The sequence below is a fragment of the Rutidosis leptorrhynchoides genome, unplaced genomic scaffold (assembly GCF_046630445.1).
Source record: "Rutidosis leptorrhynchoides isolate AG116_Rl617_1_P2 unplaced genomic scaffold, CSIRO_AGI_Rlap_v1 contig9, whole genome shotgun sequence".
In the NCBI taxonomy this organism is placed as follows: Eukaryota; Viridiplantae; Streptophyta; class Magnoliopsida; order Asterales; family Asteraceae; genus Rutidosis; species Rutidosis leptorrhynchoides.
In genome coordinates, this window is record NW_027266882.1 from 116,307 (window position 1) to 141,859 (window position 25,553).

Sequence of the window (25,553 nt, forward strand, 5' to 3'; positions counted from 1 at the left end):
GCAAACTCGATGGGGGGAGGCGTCGCAGACGGCGTCGATGGGGAGAGAGAGCAGAGGAACCGTCGGGGGTCGAAATTGCATGAGAGATTAGGAGAGAATGGTATTTGCGGGATTTGGTCAAAAATTGAGAGAGGGAGATCGAAAATTCAAAGGAGGCGCTTGAGAGAAGAAGCTCCATCGTCTTCAAAAACTTCTTGAGGCCATATTGTATATAGAAATTATTGTATAAGGAGGAGTGCACAATAAATCAAGGTAGAGAAGAAAAATGATATACACTTATTTTGGTGTGGATTTAGTTTTGGCGTTACTCCGGATAACTTCAAAAAAAATACTCCATTGGTTTTTTATTAGATGGACATTGAATAAACTATTGCCTCCTCAATGAATGTATACAAAAGTACAAGAATTATCCACATCATATCTTAATTATCCACGCCTAATCTAGATCAAACAAAAAATCTAAATTTTACATAAACTAGAATTGGATCTCAATTCGATTCACCAAAAACAGACATAAAACTCATCTTAAAATCGTTAGATATATAACATAGTGAATAGTAAACGCATCTATATAATAGGATACTTTATAATTGGTAAGCATCATATAAATAGGATACTTTATAATTAATGTATTAAAAGAAATTAATTAGATTGATTTATCTATATAATACTAATCGTTATGGATGCTACACTATTGACCAAAATTAACCCGAATCGGATCAAAATGAACCCGACGAAATTGACCATGTGAATTGACCAAAATTAAACCGAATCGATGGTTGATTCATTCCATGTTATCCTGTCCTTTTCTTTTATTTTCCTTTCCCTATTTATTTTAAAAACAATAATGGGAATTACGTTTGTATTTTCAAATGTTTAGTTAGATTTTAATCCAAAAATTATTAACATGGACATATTTCAATTTCTCCATTAACTCAATCTTTATCTAAATAATAAATATTTCTTCATAAAAAAAATATAAATAAATGAGGAGCATAATAATGCCAAAAAATATCATATTGTCTTCAAAGGGAAATTTTTTATTCAATCATAAATTTGAGGATTATAAAGTAATGTCCATTAGATAAATTTTTTTTTACAGTCTCTTTAAGATTTGATGAGAAATATATGAGAGATGTATATAGTTAATGTTTGAGAAATATATGAGAGTTGTATATAGTTAATTTTTAAAAGCCGATACAAGTAATAAGTACATTAAATTTATTTTTTAAAAATAACTATTTTAAATGTGATATAAATGGAGTCTAGTAAGAATAAGAAATGATCTAAGAATGAATATGCGAACTTGACTTGCATACAATTTCATATGCATTTTATATATTTTTCATAATTTAAATGGTTGTATTCTTTTATTATTAAAAAATACACATATGGAATCGTACCAATTTTATTTTCAGAATATGTGGCCCTTATTAAACTCTAAAAATCGTCCAATAAATTCCCCTCATTCATAAATAATACTTCATAGACAAACCAAAATACACAAATGAAAAGAAAAATCTAAAAAAAAGAAGATAGAATCTTTTAATTGGATCCATTAAATCGAATTAAGATGGCGTTCGAACTTGTTTCAAAGTTGAAATCGCCCATTGAAATATCGAAGCTGAGAATGATCGGATTTCTTTGTTGTTGATTTCTCATGGGCTAATGTTCAGGGATTGAACCGACAAAATGATCTTGGATAGGGAAGGGCATAAACTGCCGGCCAAACTGAAATCAAAAAACAGAATAAAACGGTCGGTTTTTTTAAATTTCGGTCGGTTTTTCGGTTCTCGTTCGGTTTGAAAATGTTGACACCAGACGATCGGTTTTACACCAGACGGGCCCAAGTTAGTACCCAAACTCAAATTCTAATTTAGTCCAAACATAATATACTAATATAATATAAACCCACATGTATATATAAAAACCTATCTACCTATGTAATCAAATAATATATTTACGGTAATGAAAAGTAAATAATTAAAAAAAGAAAACCCTAATGATCCTCCTTTCCACACCACCACGACAGCAAGTCAGCAACTCCAAATCACACCACCTCCTCCGCCTAACACCATCTTCCTCTTCACTTTCAACGTTGCCGCCTTCATCAATCTAAAACTTCCATCTTACACGGCCTCCATCGTCAATCCAAAACTTGGAAGTTCTCTTCCATGCCGCTTCACTCGCAGATCCAAAGATGTCGAGTTGTTTCCTACACCACCGCCTCCTCGATCTAAAGCTTCCCGATCCTTCCAATTTTTTCTATATATTCTTCAAATCATATATACTTCATGTTTTTTCCTCCAACACTTTTTTGGATTTCAATAGCTAATGTTTGATCTTGAAATTGGATTTGTAATTTGATTTTATGAATCGACTTCTTTTGCTATTGACGGAGTGGTTTTTTATTTAATTTTGAAGATGGTCGGTTTAATCGGAAACCGAACAATTTTGAGTATCGGTTTTCGGTTCGGTCCGAATTTTCCAAACCGACAATTGACCGGTTCAGTTAGAATTTTGGCCAAAATCCGACCGGACCAGTGCCCATCCCTAATCTTGAGGGACCAAATTATAATTAGCAACCTTTCAAAAAAAATTCACTTAAAATGGGAAGAAAATGTGTATTTCAAGAGTGGAAATGAGTCCGCACATAACAAAAATTTTCAAGTTCTGACGACCATCGATGGTCTCGTCGAAAGTTGATGATGATGATGTGTCTTTTTTCTGAGTCAGCACGTGATGTGTTGTTTGTTTGACGATAACTGTGTAAAACTGACGGAAGTTGGCTGCCACATAGACAAAATTTGATAGAAAATATGATTTTTTTGACGAACCTAAAAGACGGATAAAAAATGTTAAAAAAAAGTCCGAAATAATATTTTTTAATGTTTTCACTATTTGGATAGAAAAATGTTATTAGCCCTCTCTAACTTGATAAAAGATTCTAACGAAAAAGAAAATCCGTCCTATACAAGTAATTATCGTTGCTAATAGTCTTTCTGATCATTTTCTTTAAGTACTTATGATTTTCTACAACTCTTAAAAATGTACTTGGATAAGTCATTTTCATTTATTTATAAAAATTATAACTTTTTAGTAATCTTCTCGGTTACAAATAACATTATAAAAGTTTGTTTATGAAATTCAATATAGATTTCACCTAAAAAAACACTTGAATTTTAGATTCAAGTAATCTAAATTTTTATGATTCTTACTCTAATTAATGAAGGACGCATCACTTATTAGAGTAAGAATAATATTAAAAAAATGTGATGGGTTTTTCATGAGTTATAAACTGGTTAGTAGCTTGCATTTTTATTATTCACTTGCAAAATTAATTTGGAGTAATGCTATTTATACAGAAAAATTATATAAATAATGTCCAGGTGTTAATATCATGTCATGGATCATTAAACTTCATTTACACAGTCATTAATTTCAATAAAATTAAAACAAAAAATGAAAAGAAGATAGATTTGACCGACGTCGAGGGGCTTCGAGATTTGACGTCGTTGCACTCTGGATGGGATCTGGTCAACGTCAAGCATATCGAGATCCAGAACAGAAGAATAGTCGGGCTCTCGTACGGCCTCGGGCTCTGGTCGGCGTCGAGTGGAGGCGTCGGGATCTGGTCTTCTTCGAGAGGAGAGATAGATCTGGCCGGAGTCGAAAGGGATAGAGTGGTCGACGCGGGCGTCGGAACCGAGAGAGATTGGCGACGGATACCTTTTTGTTATTAGATACGTAGAGAAGAAAGAGGAAGGCGTTAGTCTTATTATTATTTTTTTATTTTATTGAAATTTCATGACTGTGTACGGAAGTTTAATGATCCATGACGTGGCATTGATATCTAGATTTATGTATACAAAATTTTTGTATAAATAACATTGTTCAATTAACTTGAATATAAAATAGGAGAGAGGAAGAGCAGAATTAACCGAATTTCAAGCTAAATATTTATTCACTTTTTTAATATAAGTTTGAGGGCTGTTCATCTCCAGTTTTAGAATAAAAGCAACGAAATCCGCTTGAAGGGAAAGAAAAAAGAGAAGCTCATCAAAGAGAGAGCTATATACATTATCAAAAAAAATATTAGAAAAAAAAATAATCTTTAGCTTCCTTAAAAAAAAAGAAAAAATTTAACATCCGTCAGATTAGATTTAATATATAATTTTTTCCCTTTTAGTTTCATAATTAATTTAACCTCTTATTTTTATAAAATAATATATTACTATCTTATTCTGTTAAATTTTTCAGTTAGTTGACCAAAATTTTAATCGTTAATTTTGTGAAAATATTATTTTATTTTTTTAAATATATCTTTACTTATCATTTTTCATATAATTACTAATAATTAAATAATTATAATTAAATAATAATTAGAATACTACCCTAATGATTAATTTTTTTAAAATTATAATTACATCATTATTATTATATATATGTGATTGTATATTTAAATTAAAAAGTAAAATTTAAATAGTGAATGAAATTTAAGAAATTATATTTTTTTATCAAATTATGACTTATGATAAATTAATTGATAAATTTATAATTCTAACTTTAAATATGGATTGATAATAATTTTTCTAATATGTATTAATATAAAATCATAACTAAAATTACATTAAATGGATAAAATAATATTTTTAAAAATTAACGGTTAAAATTTGGTCAACTGAAAATTCTAATGGAAGAGATAATAATATATTATTTTGCGAAAGTAGGGAGTTAAATTAATTATGAAATTAAAAAATGAGAAATCATATATAAAGTTTAAATTGAGAGATTAAAATATTAAAAAAAAAAAAGAGGTAAATGAATGATTTGATATTTTATGCTCTTTTTTATTCAAAAAAAAGATATTTTATGCTTTTCACGTACGTACTTATGGAATATTGCTCACTCATAGGATTTTTTTTATTTTTTTTAATAATCACTCATAGGATTGTATGGGTTTTTTTAGTTTTTACCTTGTTTATAAGGTAGGCAAGGTTGTTCAGTCCACGTTGCGATCATCCTTAATTACACTAATTTATTGTCAATGGAAACTACCTTTTATTATAAACAAAAAATAGTAAGAAATTACCTCTCTCTTTTTTTTGGATGTTAAGTAAGAAATGACCTTGACCTACTGGACTGCTATGATTAAATTTTTTCGTATGACACCCAAGCCAAGATCTCCTTCAAACTCATAGTAAATGAAATTAGTATTTTTAGTTTTTACCAAGATGAACCATGCATGGTGCAACGTACATCAATAACATAATTGTAAACTATCATAGATTAACCCAATATAAACTTTTTATATGAAGAATTTTATAGTTATATATATATATGGTCCACTGAAAGTTTTAAATAGACAAAGAACAAAAGCCAAATATTGTATTGCGTAGTTAATTAGGGATGTAAGGTATATTAGTTGTGTTTGGAATTTGAGAATTGTGGGGTTAAAAGGAAAGTAATAGTATAATGGAAAAGTGAAAGGGAAAAAAATAAATAAATAGATATCGAAAAAGGTGAGAAACTTTTTAATTTTCTGCATAAAGTCAAATAGGATAATCTTCATTTTCATAATAACAATCATGATATCTTCAGAGGGACATATATAATAGATTTGTAGCTAAGATTTATCATTGCTTTTGATATTATTTCATTTCTTTAAGTTGGGAGGAGAAAGACAGAAATCTATAGAAGATCATTAAAACAGACTTCTGTGTGGTGGTAAACACTATGAATAACATTCATCAAAGAAAAAAGATACTATGAATAACAATTTGCTTGGGATAGATACACTCATATTATTATTTGTGTTCTATTATTATGCACTCATCTGCGTTCACTTTTATCTTTAAAGCAAGGAACCATTTTTTAATTGTAGTTGAAGAGTAGAATGTGTTCAATTCTCGAGTTATGTTAACTCTTATTTGAATAGTATTCTTTTTTTATGATATACTAATATTAGTAATTATTCCTAAACTTTTAAGGTCCTTGCAATTAAGAAACTTAAGAAGCCGATGGGTTGTGGCTGTCTAGGTTTCTTCGTATTTTATGCTCGTTCCTGATTAAAAAAAAAAAACTATGCACATGTAATTTGACAAAATAGCAAGCTTTAGCTTTTAGTTTGGCTGAACAAAAAACACTCAAGTTGAGAGGGTAATCTGAAAGGTATAGAGTTTGTCAAATTTCCTGAAAATTAATTATTATCTGATTTCCACGAGTGCTTCCATTTCCGACCTTCGTCCATTCGACGAGTCATAGATCGCTCAATACAAATCCAATTTTTAGTTGAAAATGGACATCTCACGCTTCAATTTGATTATAAATTTTGATTATTTTATGTTCCAAACCAACTTGAAATTTATGTAGAATTTTGACCTAATTTTCACTCAACAAGAATCTGACTTCTTCCCAATTTGTTCTTGTTCTCATTTGTGGTTGGAGAGTATTTGTCGCTGCTCGAGTTTGCCATCAGGTGGTATCAGGGTCCAAATTAATTTCTTACGTTATGTTGTTGCCAAAGCCTATCATGAAAAATAAAAGCCAATTGGGTTGGCAAGAAATTTGATTTTTCTCTCGAGATGTACGTTAGGGGGAATTCTGTTGTAATCCGAAATAGAAATGGTAACACCAGTGTTGTTATAGCTAAAATTCGAGCTTCATGTTCACTTTTGTCTATAAGTACTAATAGGATAGTATCTCCGTTGATCGAATTACTCATGGAAATTTTGTAGTTTACTTAGTAGAATCTTATGCAAAAATTATGTAAAGTATTCATTTTCTATTATTTGTGCTTTACTCGAATTTTGAGTTGGAAATATTTTGAAAATTTGATAATTCTATAAGCCAACTGTAACGACGACGACCACCATGATTGAGATGATGAAGTGACAGAAAAATTTGACTCATTTTTCGAATCTCCTCCTCCTCGTCCTATTGGCACCTGTCACAATAATGACTTGGTAGTAAATAATATTTTGTTTAGTCCTTACAGTTATTTGGGCTTTAAACCTTATCAGTATCTCAGTGGACTTAACCCAATATTTTAGCATAAATATCTTATTGTACTGGAGAAAGAAACAATTTTAATCAGAAAACAAAATATTTTCTCCCCAATTATTTCTTTCTCTCGTCTATCTATATCTCTCTTTCTCTCCTAAAGCCTCTAAACCTTTCTTTTACAATCACGATCGAATTCCGATCGTGTCAGTTGGTATCAGAGCACGTTTTCGACGAGCTAATCTATCACCCAGAATGCCAGTTGACGGAGCAACAACGAGATTGCGCGATAATGTTATCAGGATCGCCACAGTTGAAGAATCTCGTCAGCAAGAGGTTGTCAGTATTGAAGAGCTGAGGGTTCAAGTGAACAGCTACATACAATAAAGCATTGAATCTCAAAAGAGATTTGAAACATTCACAGAGATGATATTAGGGTTACAAGCCCAGAACTCAGCAACTCTTACCAATCTTACTAAGTTGGTTGAGCAGTAGGTCATTGCTAGACCCATGAAACAAGGTGGATCTCCTGCTTCTTCATCCAAACAAGATGAGATTACATCTCCATCACAAGCACGTACAGATCTTCATCTTTCTAGTACTGGGTTGTTACCCACACCACCAATCAGTCCCTTGGTGACCCCAAAACCTACAATGATCAAAACAACCACAGATCTCATTCAGACCTAAGCAAACAAAAGCCAAACACAAAGATTATCCCTAATCCACCAACCCTAGACCTATCACCTGAAAGCAACTCAGTCTTAAGCTCACTAATGGAAATCCCAAACTTCTCTAAACTTTAGTTAACTGATTTTGATGGTAAGGAACCTCTCTATTGGATGCGTAATTGTGAGCACTATTTTACTATGTATAAGGTATCTGAACTATCCAAAGGGGAGGTAACTATGCTCCATCTAGAAGGGAGAGCAATAGACTGGGTTTGAAAGTTAGTGCCCAATGGATTCTAAACCACCTTGGTCTGTTTTTAAGGAGGCCTTGGCTGTCAGATTTGGAAATGCCAACCTAAAAGATGTATTTGAGAAGTTTAATGCCTTAAAGATGGGAAATTCACCCGCTGAATATCAAACACAATTCGAGTACCTAAAATCGTTGGTGTTGCAGCTTGAACCACACCTGAAGGATAGTTTTTTATATCTCTAGCTAGTAATGTGGCTTACCATCCAAGCTCAAGCTAACTGTAAATGTACAGAAACCACAATCTCTGTCAGAGTTATATGAACAAATAAAAATACAGGCATATTTATGGGGATTTGCCCAAGAACCAAAACTCACAATCACACAACCCAAACCCCAATCATCCAGCTACTCACCAACAACCAGGCCCTCAAACCTGACCTACAACTCTAACCCGCTAGCCAAGAAACCCGACAGCCAAACAGTTCGACCCTTTAAATCTCTTAAGCCTAATTACTTCAACATAAACCCATCATTAGTGACGGCCTAAGTTACTAACCCATGTAATCATTGTGGAAATTATTATTTTCATGGACACCGATGTCTATCAGTGTCCAATATGATATGTGATATTCAGGGTAGCTGCAACTCCATTCAGGTTGATGAACTAGATGCTATTCAAGGAGAAATGGTACAGAGAACAAGGAAACAGGGTGAACAGATTGTCGAGGAACCCCTAGACTACTCAGAAAATGTGGCTAACCCATAGCCCCGATGGATGATGAGATCATGGTTGTATTACAAACCGGAGAAATACTACCGGTGGATGCAATTACGGGCAGAAAGTGGCGTGCATACTATTAAGGTACAAGGAGTGGCACTCGATAAGTCACTCACAGTGTTGATAGATTTAGGGAGTACTCACAACTTTATCTCTCCAAGTGTTGTATCGATGCTTTAATTACATACTACGAAGCTGGACAATCCATTACTTGTTAGTGTGGCTAGTTCAGGGGGGCCACAATACAGTACAGATAAGGTTCTAAATCTCATATAGAGAACACAAGGGTGTCAATTTAGTACAGATTTCTGGATTTTTGAGATTAGGGCCTACGACCTTATAGTTGGTGTGGAGTTTATGAAGGAATTGAGTCATGTGACGATGGATTTCAATACACACGAATTTTCGTTTTCATGGAAAGGGAAGATGATTACTCTTAAGGGAGGGACGAAAAAGGGATATTAAAGAGTCCAGGATCAATGCAAATGGGTGGGATATTACCTCATGCCAGTGATTCGATGGTTACGACTTCAGTGGTTATTCCCACATGGCTAGGTGAAATTTCAAATAGCTATGAAGGTGATGAAGCAGTGACAGAGATATTATAGGCTTTACTGGTTAACTTCCATGCTAAACCAAGATACCACCTCACTAATGGGTTGTTACAATATAAAGGGAGGTTGTATGTTGGCTGCAAGACAGATTTGAGGGATAAAATCATGGTGGCAGTTCATGACTCGCCAACTGGGGGCATTCTGGTGTCAAGGCAACCTATCAAAAAGTGAAACGTCTATTCTATTGGCCTAAAATGAAGGAGATTGTAGCTACATGGATAGAAAAATGTGAGGTTTGTCAGAAATGTAAGGGTGAGCATGTTCCGTATCTAGGTTTGCCAACCCTTACTTATTCCTACTAAAGCTTGGGAGGACATTGTTATGGATTTTATTGATGGGCTGCCTAAATCCAATTTTAAAGATAGTATCCTAGTGGTGGTTGATAAGTTTACTAAATATGCACACTTTGTTCCCTTATGTCATCCCAACAAACATCAGAAGTTGCTAAGGTTTTTGTGGATGTGGTGTTTAAACTACATGGACTCCCTAAGTCTATTACTTCTGATCGAGATTCGGCGTTCTTAAGTAAATTTTGGCAGGAGTTATTCATCCATCTCAAAATGAAGCTTGATATATCCTCTGCCTATCATCCCCAATCGATGGTCTAAATGGCTATCTCTAACAGATTGGTGGTACAACACTAGTTATCACACTGCGTTGCAAATGACACCGTTACAGGCCCTATACGGACATACTCCCCGTGACTTTCCAACTTAGCTGGAGTCAGCTACACTCGTGGAAACCTTGGGAGCTTATCTCAACGCTAGAGAGGTGCTATTAGCCCAGCTGAAGGATAACTTGAACAAGGCACAAAATCGCAACACTCAATTGGCGAATCGAAAAAGAACTGAAAGAGTTTTTGAGGTTGGGGACTGGATTCTACTTAAGTTACAACCTTACAGACAGGTGTCTTTGAAGAAAACGAGTTCAAAGAAGTTATCCCAGAAGTTCTATGGACCCTATCAAATCGAAAAGAAAATCGGAGCAGTAGCTTACAAATTAATTCTGCCAGTTGAGAGTAGAATTCACCCGATTTTTCATGTCTCTCAACTTAAGGAATACAAGAGTTCTAACGATCCTATGTTAAACCTCCAAGCACAATTACCCAATATACTCGATTCCGACACTACAGAAACGGTCAAAGCCATAGCAAGTTTTACATAAAATTTTTCAAAAATAGATATTGGAAAATAGAATTGTATGGAAAAAAAAGAAATGGTAAAATTTTGTCTAATTGAGCACATCCTTTAGATTTTCTCCGTTTGCACTCTCAGTCTCACCATTTTGTTTTTATTTTAAATCAATTGTTCATTTTAGTTAGTATTTAGATTTGTTTAATTCTTAGTGGATTGAAATACTCTCTCTTCATACAAATAAATTACGTTTATGGAAAATTCTTTTATCTTCAAATAATTGATCTTTTAAAAATATCAATACATTTTTTTTATCCCCACTAATTTTACATCTAACTATAATTAATAATTTAATAGAAATGATATAATTATGAAATAGTAATAACAATTTATGTATTTGAATAAATGATATTGATATACGTGAATAAATAAAATGACATCTATTTAAATATAATATGGAGAAAAAATGACCTAAAAGAATCATACACTAAAATAATCTTATTTCATTTTAATAAAAGATGAAGAAATTTGTTTAAGAAAATAATAGTAATAAATAAAAAGAAAATAAAAGTGGAAAATGGTAGTGGACAGTGGATCGAGGAGGTATTAGGGAAAGTTGTTGGTAGTGTTCGATTGTAGAATTTTGTGCCAGCCCTAGCTAGAAGTCGAGAGACTCTTAAATTAATGATTCTATTCCTTTCGTGATCAATTGCTTTTATACCAGAGAGATTTCTTATATTATAAAGTGACCAACTTCAGATCAGAGAAAAAGGAGATACAAGAGAGATGTCCCAAGCCATGCTAAACCACAGCTTAATGTTTGGTGAAGAAGATGAGCAAGGGATGATGACACCAATGAATTTCTTTAATTCATTTCCTTCAAACTTTCCCTATAATTCTATGAAAGCAAACAATTTATCCACTTCTCCCTGTATATATCCACCCTTAGCTCCTAACAGCACCAATCTCTCCGAAACCCTAATATTCTCATCAATATCTGCTCCGACTCCGAGGCAAAGGGAAGACAATAATATCACATCTGATCTAGAAGGACCTGATCTTCTTTCCTTGCAAAGATCAACTCCCAATCGCCGGTAAAAATTCTAATTAATATAGAATTAGCTAGAGGCTTCCTTAGATTGAATTCTGTGTGTTTCAATTTGAGGCTAATCACACACATGCATATTTTAGTTTAGTTTTTTTTTTCTTAATTTGTTGACCATCTTAATCAGATAATCTTTTAAATTATTATCAAACCCATAAATTAATTAAAATAGTATTAATTAATTTGGGTACAACTATCTTTTTTTTTTTTTTTTTTTTTTTGAGGTTTATGTACAACTATGTAAACATATGTTTGTTCATAAACATATATATACATATATGTGCACCATAGAAAGTATTTTCATTGAGATATTTCTTTCTATCGTTTTGTGAATTAGGGGGTGGGGAGAGATGAACGAATTATATGTTACAATAAATAAGAGCAATAATAAAGGCGATAATAAAGATGATCATCAGCATAATCTGCGTGTAGCTTTGATGAAGATGAAGAAAATAAAAGGAAGAAGGAAAGTAAGAGAGCCCAGATTTTGCTTCAAGACCATGAGCGAGGTCGATGTCTTAGATGATGGCTACAAATGGAGAAAATATGGACAGAAAGTTGTCAAGAACAAACAACATCCCAGGTTTAAACTCTCTAATTTGACTTATTGATCATCAACTTTGTTTTTCTTTCCAATGATTTGCTTTTTAAATTTCAAAATCCTGAAAAAGCTCTCTTCTTTTTTCTCATATAATTAGTATTTTATTTTGTCTTTTGCCTTAGTTGTATATCCCATTCATACTCATGCTTTTTTATCACACATTACTATTTGGCTGTTGCTGCCATCATTACTGTGTATGAACTTTACAGGTTTTAATTCGGGAGATTTCAATGGATGCAAATTTTGATCATTAATGATATTAATTACAGCTAAAATCATGTACTAATTAAGTATATATTCCGAACTTAAAAAAAAATAAAAAAATTAAGTATATATTCCATGTTTTGAAATGTGAAGTCCAAAAAGAGATAATTATTCATTCCTAAAAGTTATAAAATCACTATGTAAAGATTACATAATGTGCACCACTGTATTAAAAAAAAAACTGTTCACCAGTGTATATTGATCAATTATGATGTGCCTTGAAGGCAAACTAGATGGGAAATCTATAAGCACATGCCATGAATAATGACTCCTATGACCTATCTTTGATAGTACGTAATTTATATGATCAAGTGTATTTTAAAATACTTGGAAGCTTGATAAATTTGCATTTCAAGATTTAAAAAAAAAAAAAAAAATTAGGAAATATTTACATATATTGGTGTCTTGCTCCTTCTATTCATTAGTAACAAACAACAACGTGAATGAAAGAGGCACACTAGAAATAGGTTATGCTGTATATATTTTTGTTACATGAATGATTATTTTGTATGGAATTAAACTTAAGTACTTAAAAAAAGGATAGTAGCTAGTGATTCTCTGATCACCTAATATATGTTCAAAAGTGTTTGAATATGATTTCAGGAGCTATTACCATTGTACGCAAGACAATTGTCGAGTAAAGAAACGAGTGGAGCGCTTAGCCGAAGATCCAAGAATGGTGATAACAACATACGAAGGTAGGCATGCTCACTCCCCTTCAGAAGACAATGAAGATTCACAACCTCCATCATCACATCTTAACAATTTCTTCTGGTAGACATACATAAATCATATATGGCTGCTAAGAACATTTTACATATATTAATTACTTTGTAGAACTAGCTTCCACAATCGGTTTTATATATGTAACCTTTTTGAAAATTTTAGGTTTCGTATACAACCAATTGTGGAAAACGTATAATAACTATGGGCGGATTTTAATTAATTAGCTAGGTGTTTTTAGTGTGATTCGTCGTCTAATTAATTTTGTGTATTAATTTTCTTTTAAATTTTGTTATCTTAATATCGTAGTGTTTGAAGACGATATATAAAAAATAAAAAGAGCTGACGTGTGCACATATAGCGTTTAGGCTATATTAGACGCTGTCAGAGTTATTTGAATTTGATCAATCATGTCTTAGAGTAAAATTTCTAATTTTGCATTATATTATTATTATTATTTTATCATTTGGAATATACAAGGATAGTCCTCTCCAACCTATACGAATTGCGTCCATAAAGAATCGATTTTTCGATTTAGTTCATCCGAATAACTAACAGACTAGTAAACTACATATCTCGAAGTTTATCAATTTTGTTGAAAAGTGCTATATATCGTAATTATCGAACATGAGTACTAGGGTTCTTCCATATATATGTTCTTAACCTCCAACATGTGGTGAATAAAAAAACCTGACATTCTTAATGATAAAACAAATATACAAGCCCATAATTTATAATAGCATTTAACTCATAGTATTTTTTTTTTCGGGCCACATAGGGACATAGTTAGGCCCTTTCCTCCAAATCCTAATTAATGAGCACCATCTTGCAGAAGTTTAATATATCATCTTTGAGACATAAAATAAAAATGGCCTAAATTGTTGGTCACACATTACATAAAATTACACTAGTCTTAAAGAGTATATTAATTAAATTGAAGCGGTAATATATAAGTTTCAATCTCAAATGTGCTACAAATAAATTACCCATTGCTAAAAATTAACTATCATGACCATCAAAAAAAAAAAAAAAATTAACTATCATTTATGTGCACAATCACCTATTTATGCTCATCAATTCTATTTTCTGTTGTCCTGATCAGTAGAAAACCTTACGTGGTTTTAATAATAGATGATGTTTTATATTTTTTATTAATTTATATGGATATATATTTAATTAATAATTTTTATTATATATATTTATTTAAGTTATTAGTTAAGTAGAAAATTACAAAAAATACTAGGGAGGCAGTATGTATTATTCAGTAACGGACAAAGATAGTCGAGGAAAGTGACGAGAGCGTTTATCGGAAGTAGACTGTGAAGTGGTCACCACAGACCATGCCACCCTCCTACTTGGCCCATGTGTCCCTTCCCACCGTGTGCGTGTTTTTTGGGATAGCATAGCATATAATAGAACGCCTAATTGCGATTTGTGAACCACAACCATTCTTTCTTTTCTTTTCAAATTAATAAAACCACACAATTCTAATTTATCTCCACTATTTATTTATTCAATTCATTAATGAACTTTGTTTGCTTCAACGGATTCGATAAGATGTAACAATTTAAGTATATTTAATAGAGTAATGTGATTTCATCTTCTGAATTTACATCGCAATTCATGTCATCCTTCACTAAGATTTTATTTTTCTTACATTAGTCTTGGTTGGTTTAAACTTTTCTTCATATAAATCTAACCTACCCACAAAGAAATTTGAATATTTATTCTAATTACCAAGCATTTTTTCTCTGTCAAGAAAAAGTAAAAGAAGAAATATCTAGGGGGAGCCCAACAAACAGGACATATACAAGTTGTGGCCCCTTGGGCTTCTTATCAAGCCTCAACTAAATTCTTGTGTTTTTCAGTTCCAAATAAATATATTTACTTTTTACATTTGTTCTTGAGGAAAAACTTAACGCAGATTTCCTTTCAGTTTCCAAATAAAATACTCCAGCCATCCCACTTAAAGTCGCGTAATGAAAATTGCGAGTTTTAATAAATTAAATAATGAGAAGAAAAAATATATATCTACTGTTTATTTATTATTTCAAGGTTATAAATGTTTATGCAATAGAGTAGAGTTATCATATTTGTAATTGTTTGAAATTATTGAAGGTAAAATCAGAAAAATTAGTATAAATATACATAAATTTAATAAAATAATATTTAAAGTTGATCAAAATAAATTTTATTATGCGATATTTAAACTAGATTTGAATATAGCTTTTATAATTTTGAAGACTGAAAATTTAAAGTAGGTTTTTAGAATACGTCTTGCTTCGCTCTAAACATGCTCTAAACGCATCGCAGAGTGTCAATTTAATTAATATTTTTTTCGTCCTAAATTATATGTTAATATAAATATAATTTTTTGTCCTAAATTAGATGCAAATTTTGACAAATTTAAGAAATATTAATTATGTTTTTTCATTATACCCTCACCACATTCACCATTTTCACCCTCATGTCCTTCATATACTCTCCCTCACCAACTTCACTCACATATCTTCATGAGAATTTTTTAGTCCATATAATTTGAAAAATTAACTAAAAAATATATTTTATTAATTTGTGTAAAATTTTCTAAATTAACATCTAATTTGATACGGAATGAGTAATAATCTTACTTAATTTCACCATTTGTTTAACCGTGAACACACCAGGACAGATGCACGAACTTTCGTTTGCTAGTTGCTAATTGCTAGGAAGGAAAAGTTGTCTATGTCTTTGACCAAGACCAAGAGCACGTGCGGTGCATGTTCTTCATCAAGGAGGAACTAATTTTTAATTTTATTTAATTAAATCAGTCACCTCCCGAACCTAATTAATATTTTGTAGAAGAAGTAGCCAGGCTTGCATAGAATTAATAAGGGAAGAAAATGGAAAATGGTTACAATTGAAAAGCTTATTTATTATATTTTAGGGCTTTCAATTTATTTAGATTGACACATAGTGAGTTGGCCTCCTGCCTAGTTGTGTGTATGTATGTATTAGTCCTTCAATATGTGTGACACATTCCCTATCTTGCTAGCTTTGTCATTGGAAATACTTGTAAATTATTAATTGTTCATTAAAAATCTTTAAAAGAAGAATAATATTTTTAGAGATATTTATTGTCAAGGAAGCTTTTTACTTTCTACTTGAATGGAGGAACAGTTGTGTTGTATTGTATGTCTATTAATTTCTACAAGAAACAAAAGAATTATCAAGTGTAACTAGGACCACAACTGATGCATAAATTCAGATGGCTACACTGAAATGAAATATATATACATATATTATTTTCTCCGTATACAAATAGAAGACGTTTTTATTTTTTTAAATTCATTATAAATTTAATGTATCTAGACAATAATGATGACTAGATACATCAATTTTTCAATAAATTTAAAAAATGAAAACGTCTTCTATTTATATACGGAGGGAGTACAATTCAATGGATTTAATTAAATAAAATATCTGGGATCATTTTCGTTAGGAAGAAATAAATGGCAGATTACTGTATTTGACTGCACGAAATAGCTGTCCAATTATTGCAAATTTTTTTTTTTTTTTTTTTTCATGAGATTATTATTGTCACCATTTTGACTGCACGTGTAAGGGTAAAAAGGGAATATTTCCCTCCAATGTAGGGCATGTTGGGAATTGTAGCAATCAAATCAGAAAGGGCACAAAGCCTTAACTGTTGCTCAACTCCTGTCCTTTGGAAAAAAATTCTCAATTCAATCGGATGAGATTGCCAAAGATTAATTATTGCATGGACATATAAATATTTTTTTAGGCCATTAATTTTCAGAAACTTGATATTTCAATACAAATCGGATCGATTTATTACTAAATGATAAAAGTTGCGACCATAACCTCTATGTTTTAATGTTCAAATTGGAGATAAACCCGATTAATTGTAATGCCTTCAAATATTTGCTTCAGTCGGAGATTCTTAACTTCATACATTCCCTTCCTAGACAAGGAAGCCAATTACCCCATATATAGTTTCAACTCCCTTTGAGAAAAAAACCATGTAAAAGACTTGCTTTCAATGTTTGACCACATAGCTATTTCTGATTTGATTTCATTTCACATAAATGGATCTAGGGATAATATATCTTTTGGTATGTGTATTTTATTTATTTACAAAATGTATACTATTATTTTTTTTAATGTCCATGTTGTTTTGTCCAAAAAACGAAGAAGTACGAGGAACATGTAAAGTTTGATTGCACTCTCATTGAAAATTCGAACGAAGAGAGATGTGACGATTATTTAAGGATCTACGACCTAAAATTGGTTTTCAAGGCTAGCTATCGATCAATGATCAGAACGTGTTGCTAAATTATACGCCTATATACTCTTAGCTTGAAGAGAAAGTTTTTGTTTGTAGGTATTTTCAGAGCTGTGTGAAATCCTAGGAAAAGGTTTATATAGGTATTAGGTCATACTAATATAATCTACCAGCCTCCAAGTAATCCTAATAATAAGAATATGTTTCTCATTTCATATGAGGCGATTTTGGAGTAGGTGCACGAGTCTTTGAACCGGGTTGTCCTCTAGCTGGACTCTTGTGACTACATATCCAATCTCCATCCAAGACATCATGGTCTCGAACAATTTCCATATAATATGCCCTTTTCTTGTGTAAAAGTGAACATAATAAAATTTTAACTCATCTTAGGTTTTTCAAGTCTTATTTGCCCATTTTACTTAGAGTGTCAGCGCTTGAATAGTGGAACTGAGCATGCTTTCAACCTTTGGTTCGATTAGATACAGATTAATAATTTTGTCCTAGATTCAGTGCTTTTTAGGTATTTTGCGTGATAACCAGGAAGGGACGACCATTGTCATTTTGATCCGAGAATTGTTGATATCTCGAGAGTGTTTCTCTTTTGGTCGTTCTTTCCCTCGAGTGTTCGTTGACGACATCCATTATTTGGGTCTTCTCACACCTTTAATCATGTATTGGTAATTGATGTGATTATGGTCTTTTTTATTTTGAGTTGATATGGCTTCCCATGTTGATTTGATTTGGGCGGTGTCTTGAACCGAAAAAGCGAATCGTCATGGAGAGTATAAATGGGGGACCTAGTTAGTTAGTGTCCCTTGGTTATGACGGTTGAACATCTCATTTTTATTATGATGACAGACTACACAGGTTACCTAGGGTATTATAAATGAAAGTTTTTCACTTATTCATTTTTCACTCTTTTCTCATTTCTATAATTTTCTTTCTTTCAATACTCCACTTTTAAAATTTTATAGCTTTTCTATAATTTTCTCTCACAATCAATCAGGACACCATGACTTCATTCCACAAGTCAAAAGAAATAGAGACCTTAAAGTTGGATGATAAGGTTTATAAGCTTAACGGTTTCGGGACAAAGAAGAAGGCTTAAGCGCCTAAAGTTTCCCAAACACATCTTGAAGATAATCCCACTCCTCAATCCTCAATAAATTAAGAATATGATATAGTTGAGTCGGGGGGGGGGGGTGAGAGGTGATGATTGAAGAGTCATCCGACTCAGAAAGTGTGAGTGAGAGGGGCTTGACTAGTGATTATGAGTCGGGATGTGGGTCTTTGTCATCAGTGGATAATAATCCGACCAGAGGTAACGACTCGATGTAGATAAGAATGATGATGATGAAAACTCATATTGGAATTGATTGCGCGATCATGTCAACATTTGACTCTATTGAACCAAATGATGAAAATCCTGATATGAGTTGGGCCAAAGTAAGTCAAATATGCTCGAGCCTTGATAGGTGAAAGAGGGTGGAGAAGTGAAGTCACGCCACTAGCATTCCGAACAATCAAACACTTCATATGCCTTATGAAAGTGCGAGAGCTTCTGATACAAACTTTGGAATGGCTATTTACGAGGTGAATCTCGACAATGGGATGAGGATCCCATTCTCAAAGTTCTTCGTGAAATTGATAAAAGACTACAAATTTGTGTCGCAAAACTCCTTCCTAAGGAGATAGGCACAATCAATCTTTTAAATGCGAAGTGCCGAAAGGGGCAGGTTAAGCCTAATCTGAGAGTGGACAGAAATCAGTATAAAGTGATCAACACCAAGCCATTGATAGTGACCGACCTTAAGAAGTCTAAGGGAGCCACGAAATTGAAGGTGGCCAAGCACAAACATCGAAGAAGGTCATTCCCAAGAATCCATGAGTATGATGAAAACACATTGAAAGCAAGTCGAATATGTGAACATGGCTTTAAGGATCACCAGTTCTATTATACTTCTTAATGGAGGTATCCATAAATTCTCCAAGAGTGGTTCGTCGATGACACATTGCGTTAAGAAATGAGGTGTTGTAAGATAAGTGGAAGTGACCATGGCCAACATCCTGGACATTGCTCTAGTGACCATTTTTTGATAGGCCGATCTAACTCCATAAGTTTCCTAAAGGAGGAACCTACTCGGTTGGGGGAGCTTGGTTAGTTAAGTAAGCATGTGTGGTTGTTGCAGGTGGTGCAAAAGGGACTGTGGGAGGAGGACTGCCCCTAGCCCATGGGTGTAACTGTATTTTGACCTATCAATTATATCCTCAATTCAAGAAGCATGATAGTTTATCAATTGACCTTTATCTTATCTGGCTAGGTTTCTACCCTCGTATTTCTTTTTATGTCATCCTTAAGATCTAGGAGATTAGGAGAGAGGCTTTCATTAGAGAATCCATAGTTGAGAGGATCTCTTGATATGCTAGGGGACTAGTCTCGATTTTTGTGAAGACTATCGCAAAGATCATGCGAGACTTGGGATCTCTCACGATTAATTTGGTTGCCCTTCTAGAAAGTGGTATGGTCATGTCTTTTATGAAAAGAGTTGCAAAGATCATTGCATGTGTTAACCCGATCACGGTTACGAAGAGTTTCTATGATCGGACACTTGTGTCTCTTCGGAATGTTTCAGCTACCGGGTAGGTGGAGGTGGCCTAGCCGGACTGCCTCGTTCGTGTCCACTGCGAGTATCACGATTGGCCAGTTCAAGTGTCTAGCCTGTATAAAGGTTAGTAAAACCTTCTTGTTGAGGTGGGGGGTTATTCTATAGTAGATATCCATGATCCGATTCAGAGAGGGCATGTGAATCATGTTGTTGATTGACCTATCTTTTTCCCTATTGTTGCCTAGTTGCATTAGTTAGCCCGCAGGCATTTTTTCCACTTCGGGTAGCCGGACCAACGCTCCTAGATCGACACCCTCAAAAGACCGGTCCATTTTGAACATGTGGTTTTTCGAATGGGAAGAGATGAGCTAATTATTGGTAACTTCTAGCAGAATCATGGACTTAGAGATTAGGTAGGACCAAAAGAAATCTACATTTAGTTACTATCATATTGAGGTTATAATGCAACTCTTAATTTTTAGGATTATTATACTATTATTAATTTATAGCAAAATCATACCTTAGATCCCCATTGAGTTTACTTAAAGTCCTATATTATCCCTCATTTTCACATTCGAATATATAATCCTTACGTTTGATATCATATAGGGTGTTTGGTCCCTAGTTCCTAACATTCACTAAGATGGCCGACATATTAAATTTGACGGATAAGTTGGTGACACATGTAATTGATAACGACGTTGTAGAAAGTTCAAGTTATCGTGATTTTGCTCATTCAGTTTAGGTGTTTCAATTTGGGTTTTAAATGTAGCATTTAGCAATGTCAGACGAAGTATCTCTCGATTTTTTTCCTCGATGTGATTTTGAATATGGTATTACTGAAGTCTAGACATGAAAACAACAATTGTTACCGTGTAGAAACATTTTCTTATTAATGTCACAATTTATCTCAAATTAATAAATTTTAACATAAAAGACCATATATTAGTCAAATTACCATAGAAAACTTATTTGATCTAACACATGTCACAATATAATGGAGTACATGAGCTGTGTTGGCAAAATTTAACGATCATTATTTCAAAAAAAAAAATTGAGATGTGTCGGCAAAATAAACGATCGTTATTGGGTAAGGAACAAAATATCATGACAAAATATTAAACTTAATAATGAAATATCTCAATTGGAACATGAGGGACAATCAAGACTTATAAATAAAATATGGAGACTAAACATATAGTATAACTATTTAATAACTTGGCTAATTTGGTGGGTAAAGTTGGTTTCAGTTCTATTTTTTAAAAAAATATAATCAAACCAAAAAAATCGATTGTTAAAATTGATGAACTAAAATAGAACCATCTTAAAATTGGTTTAATCCAAAAACCAGTCGGTCGGTTTTGATTGGTTTCAATTTTAACAAAAAAAATTTCCAGTTATAATTTTTAGTGTCTTAAGAAATAACCAGCAATGTAAATGCCAATAAAAATTGAGAGAATGAGAACTCAAATTTATATCTATTGTAGATTAGTTTCTAGAATAGTAGAAGAGTTACAAAAGCTACAATCATCGGAAGAAAATTTTCAGATGAATGGATCAATTGAATCTATAAATTTACGGGAGCAAAATTTGAGTAATTTATTTATATCGACAAATACAGATAATACCGACTTAAAGATAATCGAAAGGAATAAGGAACAAATATAATTAAATATTTTTTAATTATATAATTTTGGTCCACTTCTATTTTTAAAAACCAATTAAATTGAATCAGATTAATCAAAATAAAATAGATATTATTTTAATCGAATAATTTAAAAAAATATTATCCAAATCGAACTAAATCAATCGATTTGATCATAACCATAAATTTGATTGGCTTTTCCTCAACCTCAACCCATAATAAGTTGAAATGACATAATATGAAGATGGATTTTTTTTCTTTTTCTATTTTAAAATGACATGAATGTGTAGGAAAGATGTAGACTTTTTTTTTTTACGTCCCATCAACCTTATATCTTAACCATTATACCAGTATTTTATAATTTAAAACAAAACAATAAGGCCAATTATATGGTTTTTTGATTGATTTATTGTTGTTTAATCTAATTATATGTTTTTTTTGAAAAATAATAATAATTTCAACATACTTCCAAAGAAAAAGAGAACCGAGTATTGATCAAAACAAAAATCTGTATATTTACACATTTCATAAGCCTCAACTTTTTTTCTTACGCATAAATTAACAACAAGAATAATTTTCTTTTTCAAAAGGATATTATCATACATACAACTAAACGGTAGGATTACAATGGCAGCCCTATGCACCCATTTTCGGAGTGGTAAAACTGAAGAGAAAATTTGAAGCTTCCTTCATCATCAGTTTTATTTCACATGTTCATCTTCTTTTATCGTCATATCAACCATTTCGACTGTACTGAACTCATCGGTGGCAATGGTGGATTGTGACGTGTCAAGCCCAGAACCTGCTTGAATCTCCTTAAACATCGTCATTACTTGGATCATCGTTGGTCGTCTGAACGGTCGATCGTCCAGACAAGCACAAGCTACTTTCAGATGTTGCAGAAGCTCAATCTCTAAGGTTGGATCTTCCATCATCAACTCAGGGTCGAAGACATCACTTATTTTCAGCTTAGCATGCTGTTTTACCCACCCGACCAAATTATTGTCCCCGAAATCGGAAGAATCTGTCGGCCGCTTACCCGTCAACAGTTCCAGCAACACGACACCAAAGCTGTAGACGTCGCCTTTCGTCGAACATCGGAAGCTCTGGTAATACTCAGGTGGGACGTAGCCTGGAGTTCCAGCTAATGTGCTCACACTCAGATGAGTGTCCATTGCACTCATCAACCTCGCCATTCCAAAATCGGCAACTCTGGCTTCCAGGTTCTCGTCGAGCAGAACATTGCTTGATTTCATGTCTCGGTGAATTATGTGAGGGATGCAGTTATGGTGAAGAAAGCTAAGCCCCTCGCCGCACCAATTGCTATTTTCCGACGAGCGCTCCAATTTAGCTTTATCCCCGATTTCTTTTCATCGTGGAGGACATCGTCCAAGCTGCCAAATTTCATGTACTCGTAAACTAACAAACGTTCTTCTCCAATCTTACAATATCCCAACAGCGGGACGAGATTCCGGTGCTTGATTTTCCCAATGGTTTCCATTTCAGCTGTGAATTCACGATCACCTTGTCCACTTATATGTATAAGCTTCTTGATGGCTACAACACTCCCATCTTTCAATATCGCCTTGTACACATCACCAAAACCGCCAGAACCTATGAGACTGTCGTTGTGGAATCCATTTGTGGCTTCCACAAGATCAGCAAAAGTAAGTTTACGAAGTGGCTTATCAAAAGTTGCAAGATTTATGCTCAATGCTTCACGTTGTCCAGTCAGCTGCCTCCAGCTCGTATTCGCATTTCCCGAATGGGAATTGTCGATATATATATCGAGGGCTGAATCCTTCTTCTTCCTTCTTTTCTTGGTTTCCACAATAACTATGATTACACCAAATATGCAGAAAAGCGCGAAAAGCAAACCCATTGCCACACTTCCAGCAAGTGATGCTTGCCTTCTATGAGACTTCCTGTGCTGAGAATTTGCACTCGGGGAATTATCCCCACATGCAGGAAGAGGATATCCGCAAAGCCCATCGTTATTCGCAAATCTGTTTGCTGGAAATGTTTCAAACTGACCCATTTCCGGGATAGTTCCGTTTAGATGGTTATTCGACAAGTCGATCTCAGTGAGCAAAGTGAGGCGAGTCATGGATGGAGGGATAGTCCCTTCAAGACTGTTGCTGGAGAGATCGAGAATGTTAAGTTCCTTCAAGTTCCCGAGCTCTTCAGGAATGGCTTGGGATAGATTGTTGTGACCCATATTCAACACATAGAGATATGACATTACTCCAATCTCCTTGGGAATACTACCAGACAGCATATTGTATGAAATGTCTAGAAATATCATCGACCCATTGTAGATAAATGTAGGCTGCGTGTGTTGGATATACACTCTGGTAAAGTTACACGGACTCCTGGTCGAAATCCTAGTCAACTGTTCTGGTCTGATTCCAGCGAATTCGAGCAAGTTACCGGCACCGTGGCACTGCCTGCTTCCGTCACTCTTGATGTAAGCGTACCGCTTTCCAGTAATCGAATGTGGGGTGATGTTTCCAGATTGTTTGAATAACTCCGGAGGAATTGTCCCATTCAACTGATTACTATTCAGATCAAGCCATATCAAGCTCCTCGAGTCACCAAGCTCCGGTGGAATTCTGCCGGAGAAGGAATTATTGCTGAGCTTCAAAATCGCGAGGTTCGAAAGTCGACCCATCCAACCAGGAATGTCACCACTCAACTTATTATTAGACAATGAGATCCAAATAAGATTGGAGCAACTGCTAAGACCATTTGGTATCGGTCCCGTCAACTCATTGAAGTCCAGAATCAAAGTTTCAAGTGCTTCTGCATACATAAGCTCTTGTGGAATCCCTCCATGAAGCTGATTCAGCCAAAGCTTCAAATCTTGGAGCTTGGAAAGCAAACCGACACTGGAAGGGATGGTGCCGTTCAAGTAATTGAAGCTCAAATCAAGAGATACAAGCTGCGAACAGTTACTCAGACTATCAGGAATGGTGCCAGTGAACGAATTACCCTGCAAATAGAGCTCTTTCAAGCTGCTTCCAGGATCTTGACACAAACTTTCCGGTATCGACCCAGATAAATTATTGGAACTCAGATCTAAAGTCTCCAAGTTGTTCAGTTTAGATAAGGAGTCAGGCAATTTACCAATGAAGCTGTTGAATGATAAATCGAGCTTCTTGAGTTTACTCATACTCAAGAAAGTATCAATAGGCAAATCACCAGAGAACTCATTGATAGACACATTGAAATATTCCATGGAATCACAAGAACTGAAACCACTTGGAATCGTACCAGAGAGCTTATTCGCAGAAAGATCTAGTTTTACAAGTCCCGAACAAGCATCTACCAGATGCAGAGGTATCAAACCTTCAAAGTCATTAGCTGCTAAAGACAGATACTGCAAACCTGTCGTGGGCAAGACTGGAATCTGTCCTGCAAATTGGTTGCTCGAAACATTCAAGAAGTTGAGCTTCTTACATTCAGAGATTGACTTCCCAATATCTCCAACGAACCTGTTTCCCGAAATATCGAGATGCTCCAGAAATAAACAATCACCAAATGAAGGTATGCTCGACGATATGTTATTAAAGGAAACATCCAGAAACTTCAAATTCAAGCAACCAGAAACGTTTATATCTCCACTAATCTTGTTTCCCCTCAAAGAAAAATGGCTTAAATTCTCACACCCACCTGAGATAATCCATGGAACAGCATTTACACCAGAAATCTTGTTCAGAGAAAGATCGAGCACCTCCAAATCCAGCTTCAAACCACCATTAGCTAGCTCCTTCCCTGAGAAATCCAGGCCGTTGATTGACAGATTCAGAGATTTCAAGCCTGAGCAAGAGCCCAAGTTGGATAAATCAGAAACAGAACCATACAAATTATTCTGGG

The 25,553-nt window shown here is 33.8% G+C and overlaps 2 protein-coding genes across 2 annotated transcripts; one reads left to right on the top strand and one right to left on the bottom strand.

The window, feature by feature from the left end:
- Positions 1-11,234: 11,234 nt before the first annotated feature.
- Positions 11,235-13,196, top strand: LOC139885249 (probable WRKY transcription factor 13). Its single transcript, XM_071869180.1, has 3 exons — positions 11,235-11,542; positions 11,891-12,136; positions 13,022-13,196. The coding sequence occupies exons 1-3, from the start codon at positions 11,235-11,237 to the stop codon at positions 13,194-13,196; spliced, it is 729 nt and encodes a 242-aa protein (XP_071725281.1).
- Positions 13,197-22,378: 9,182 nt separating this feature from the next.
- On the bottom strand, positions 22,379-25,545 carry LOC139885254 (systemin receptor SR160-like; the record flags this gene model as incomplete). The annotated part of the gene is given in 2 exon segments (XM_071869184.1): positions 22,379-22,977; positions 22,980-25,545. Coding segments are annotated over 2 exon segments (3,165 nt in total), but the record flags the coding sequence as incomplete, so codon positions are not given.
- Between the last annotated feature and the right edge of the window lie 8 nt (positions 25,546-25,553).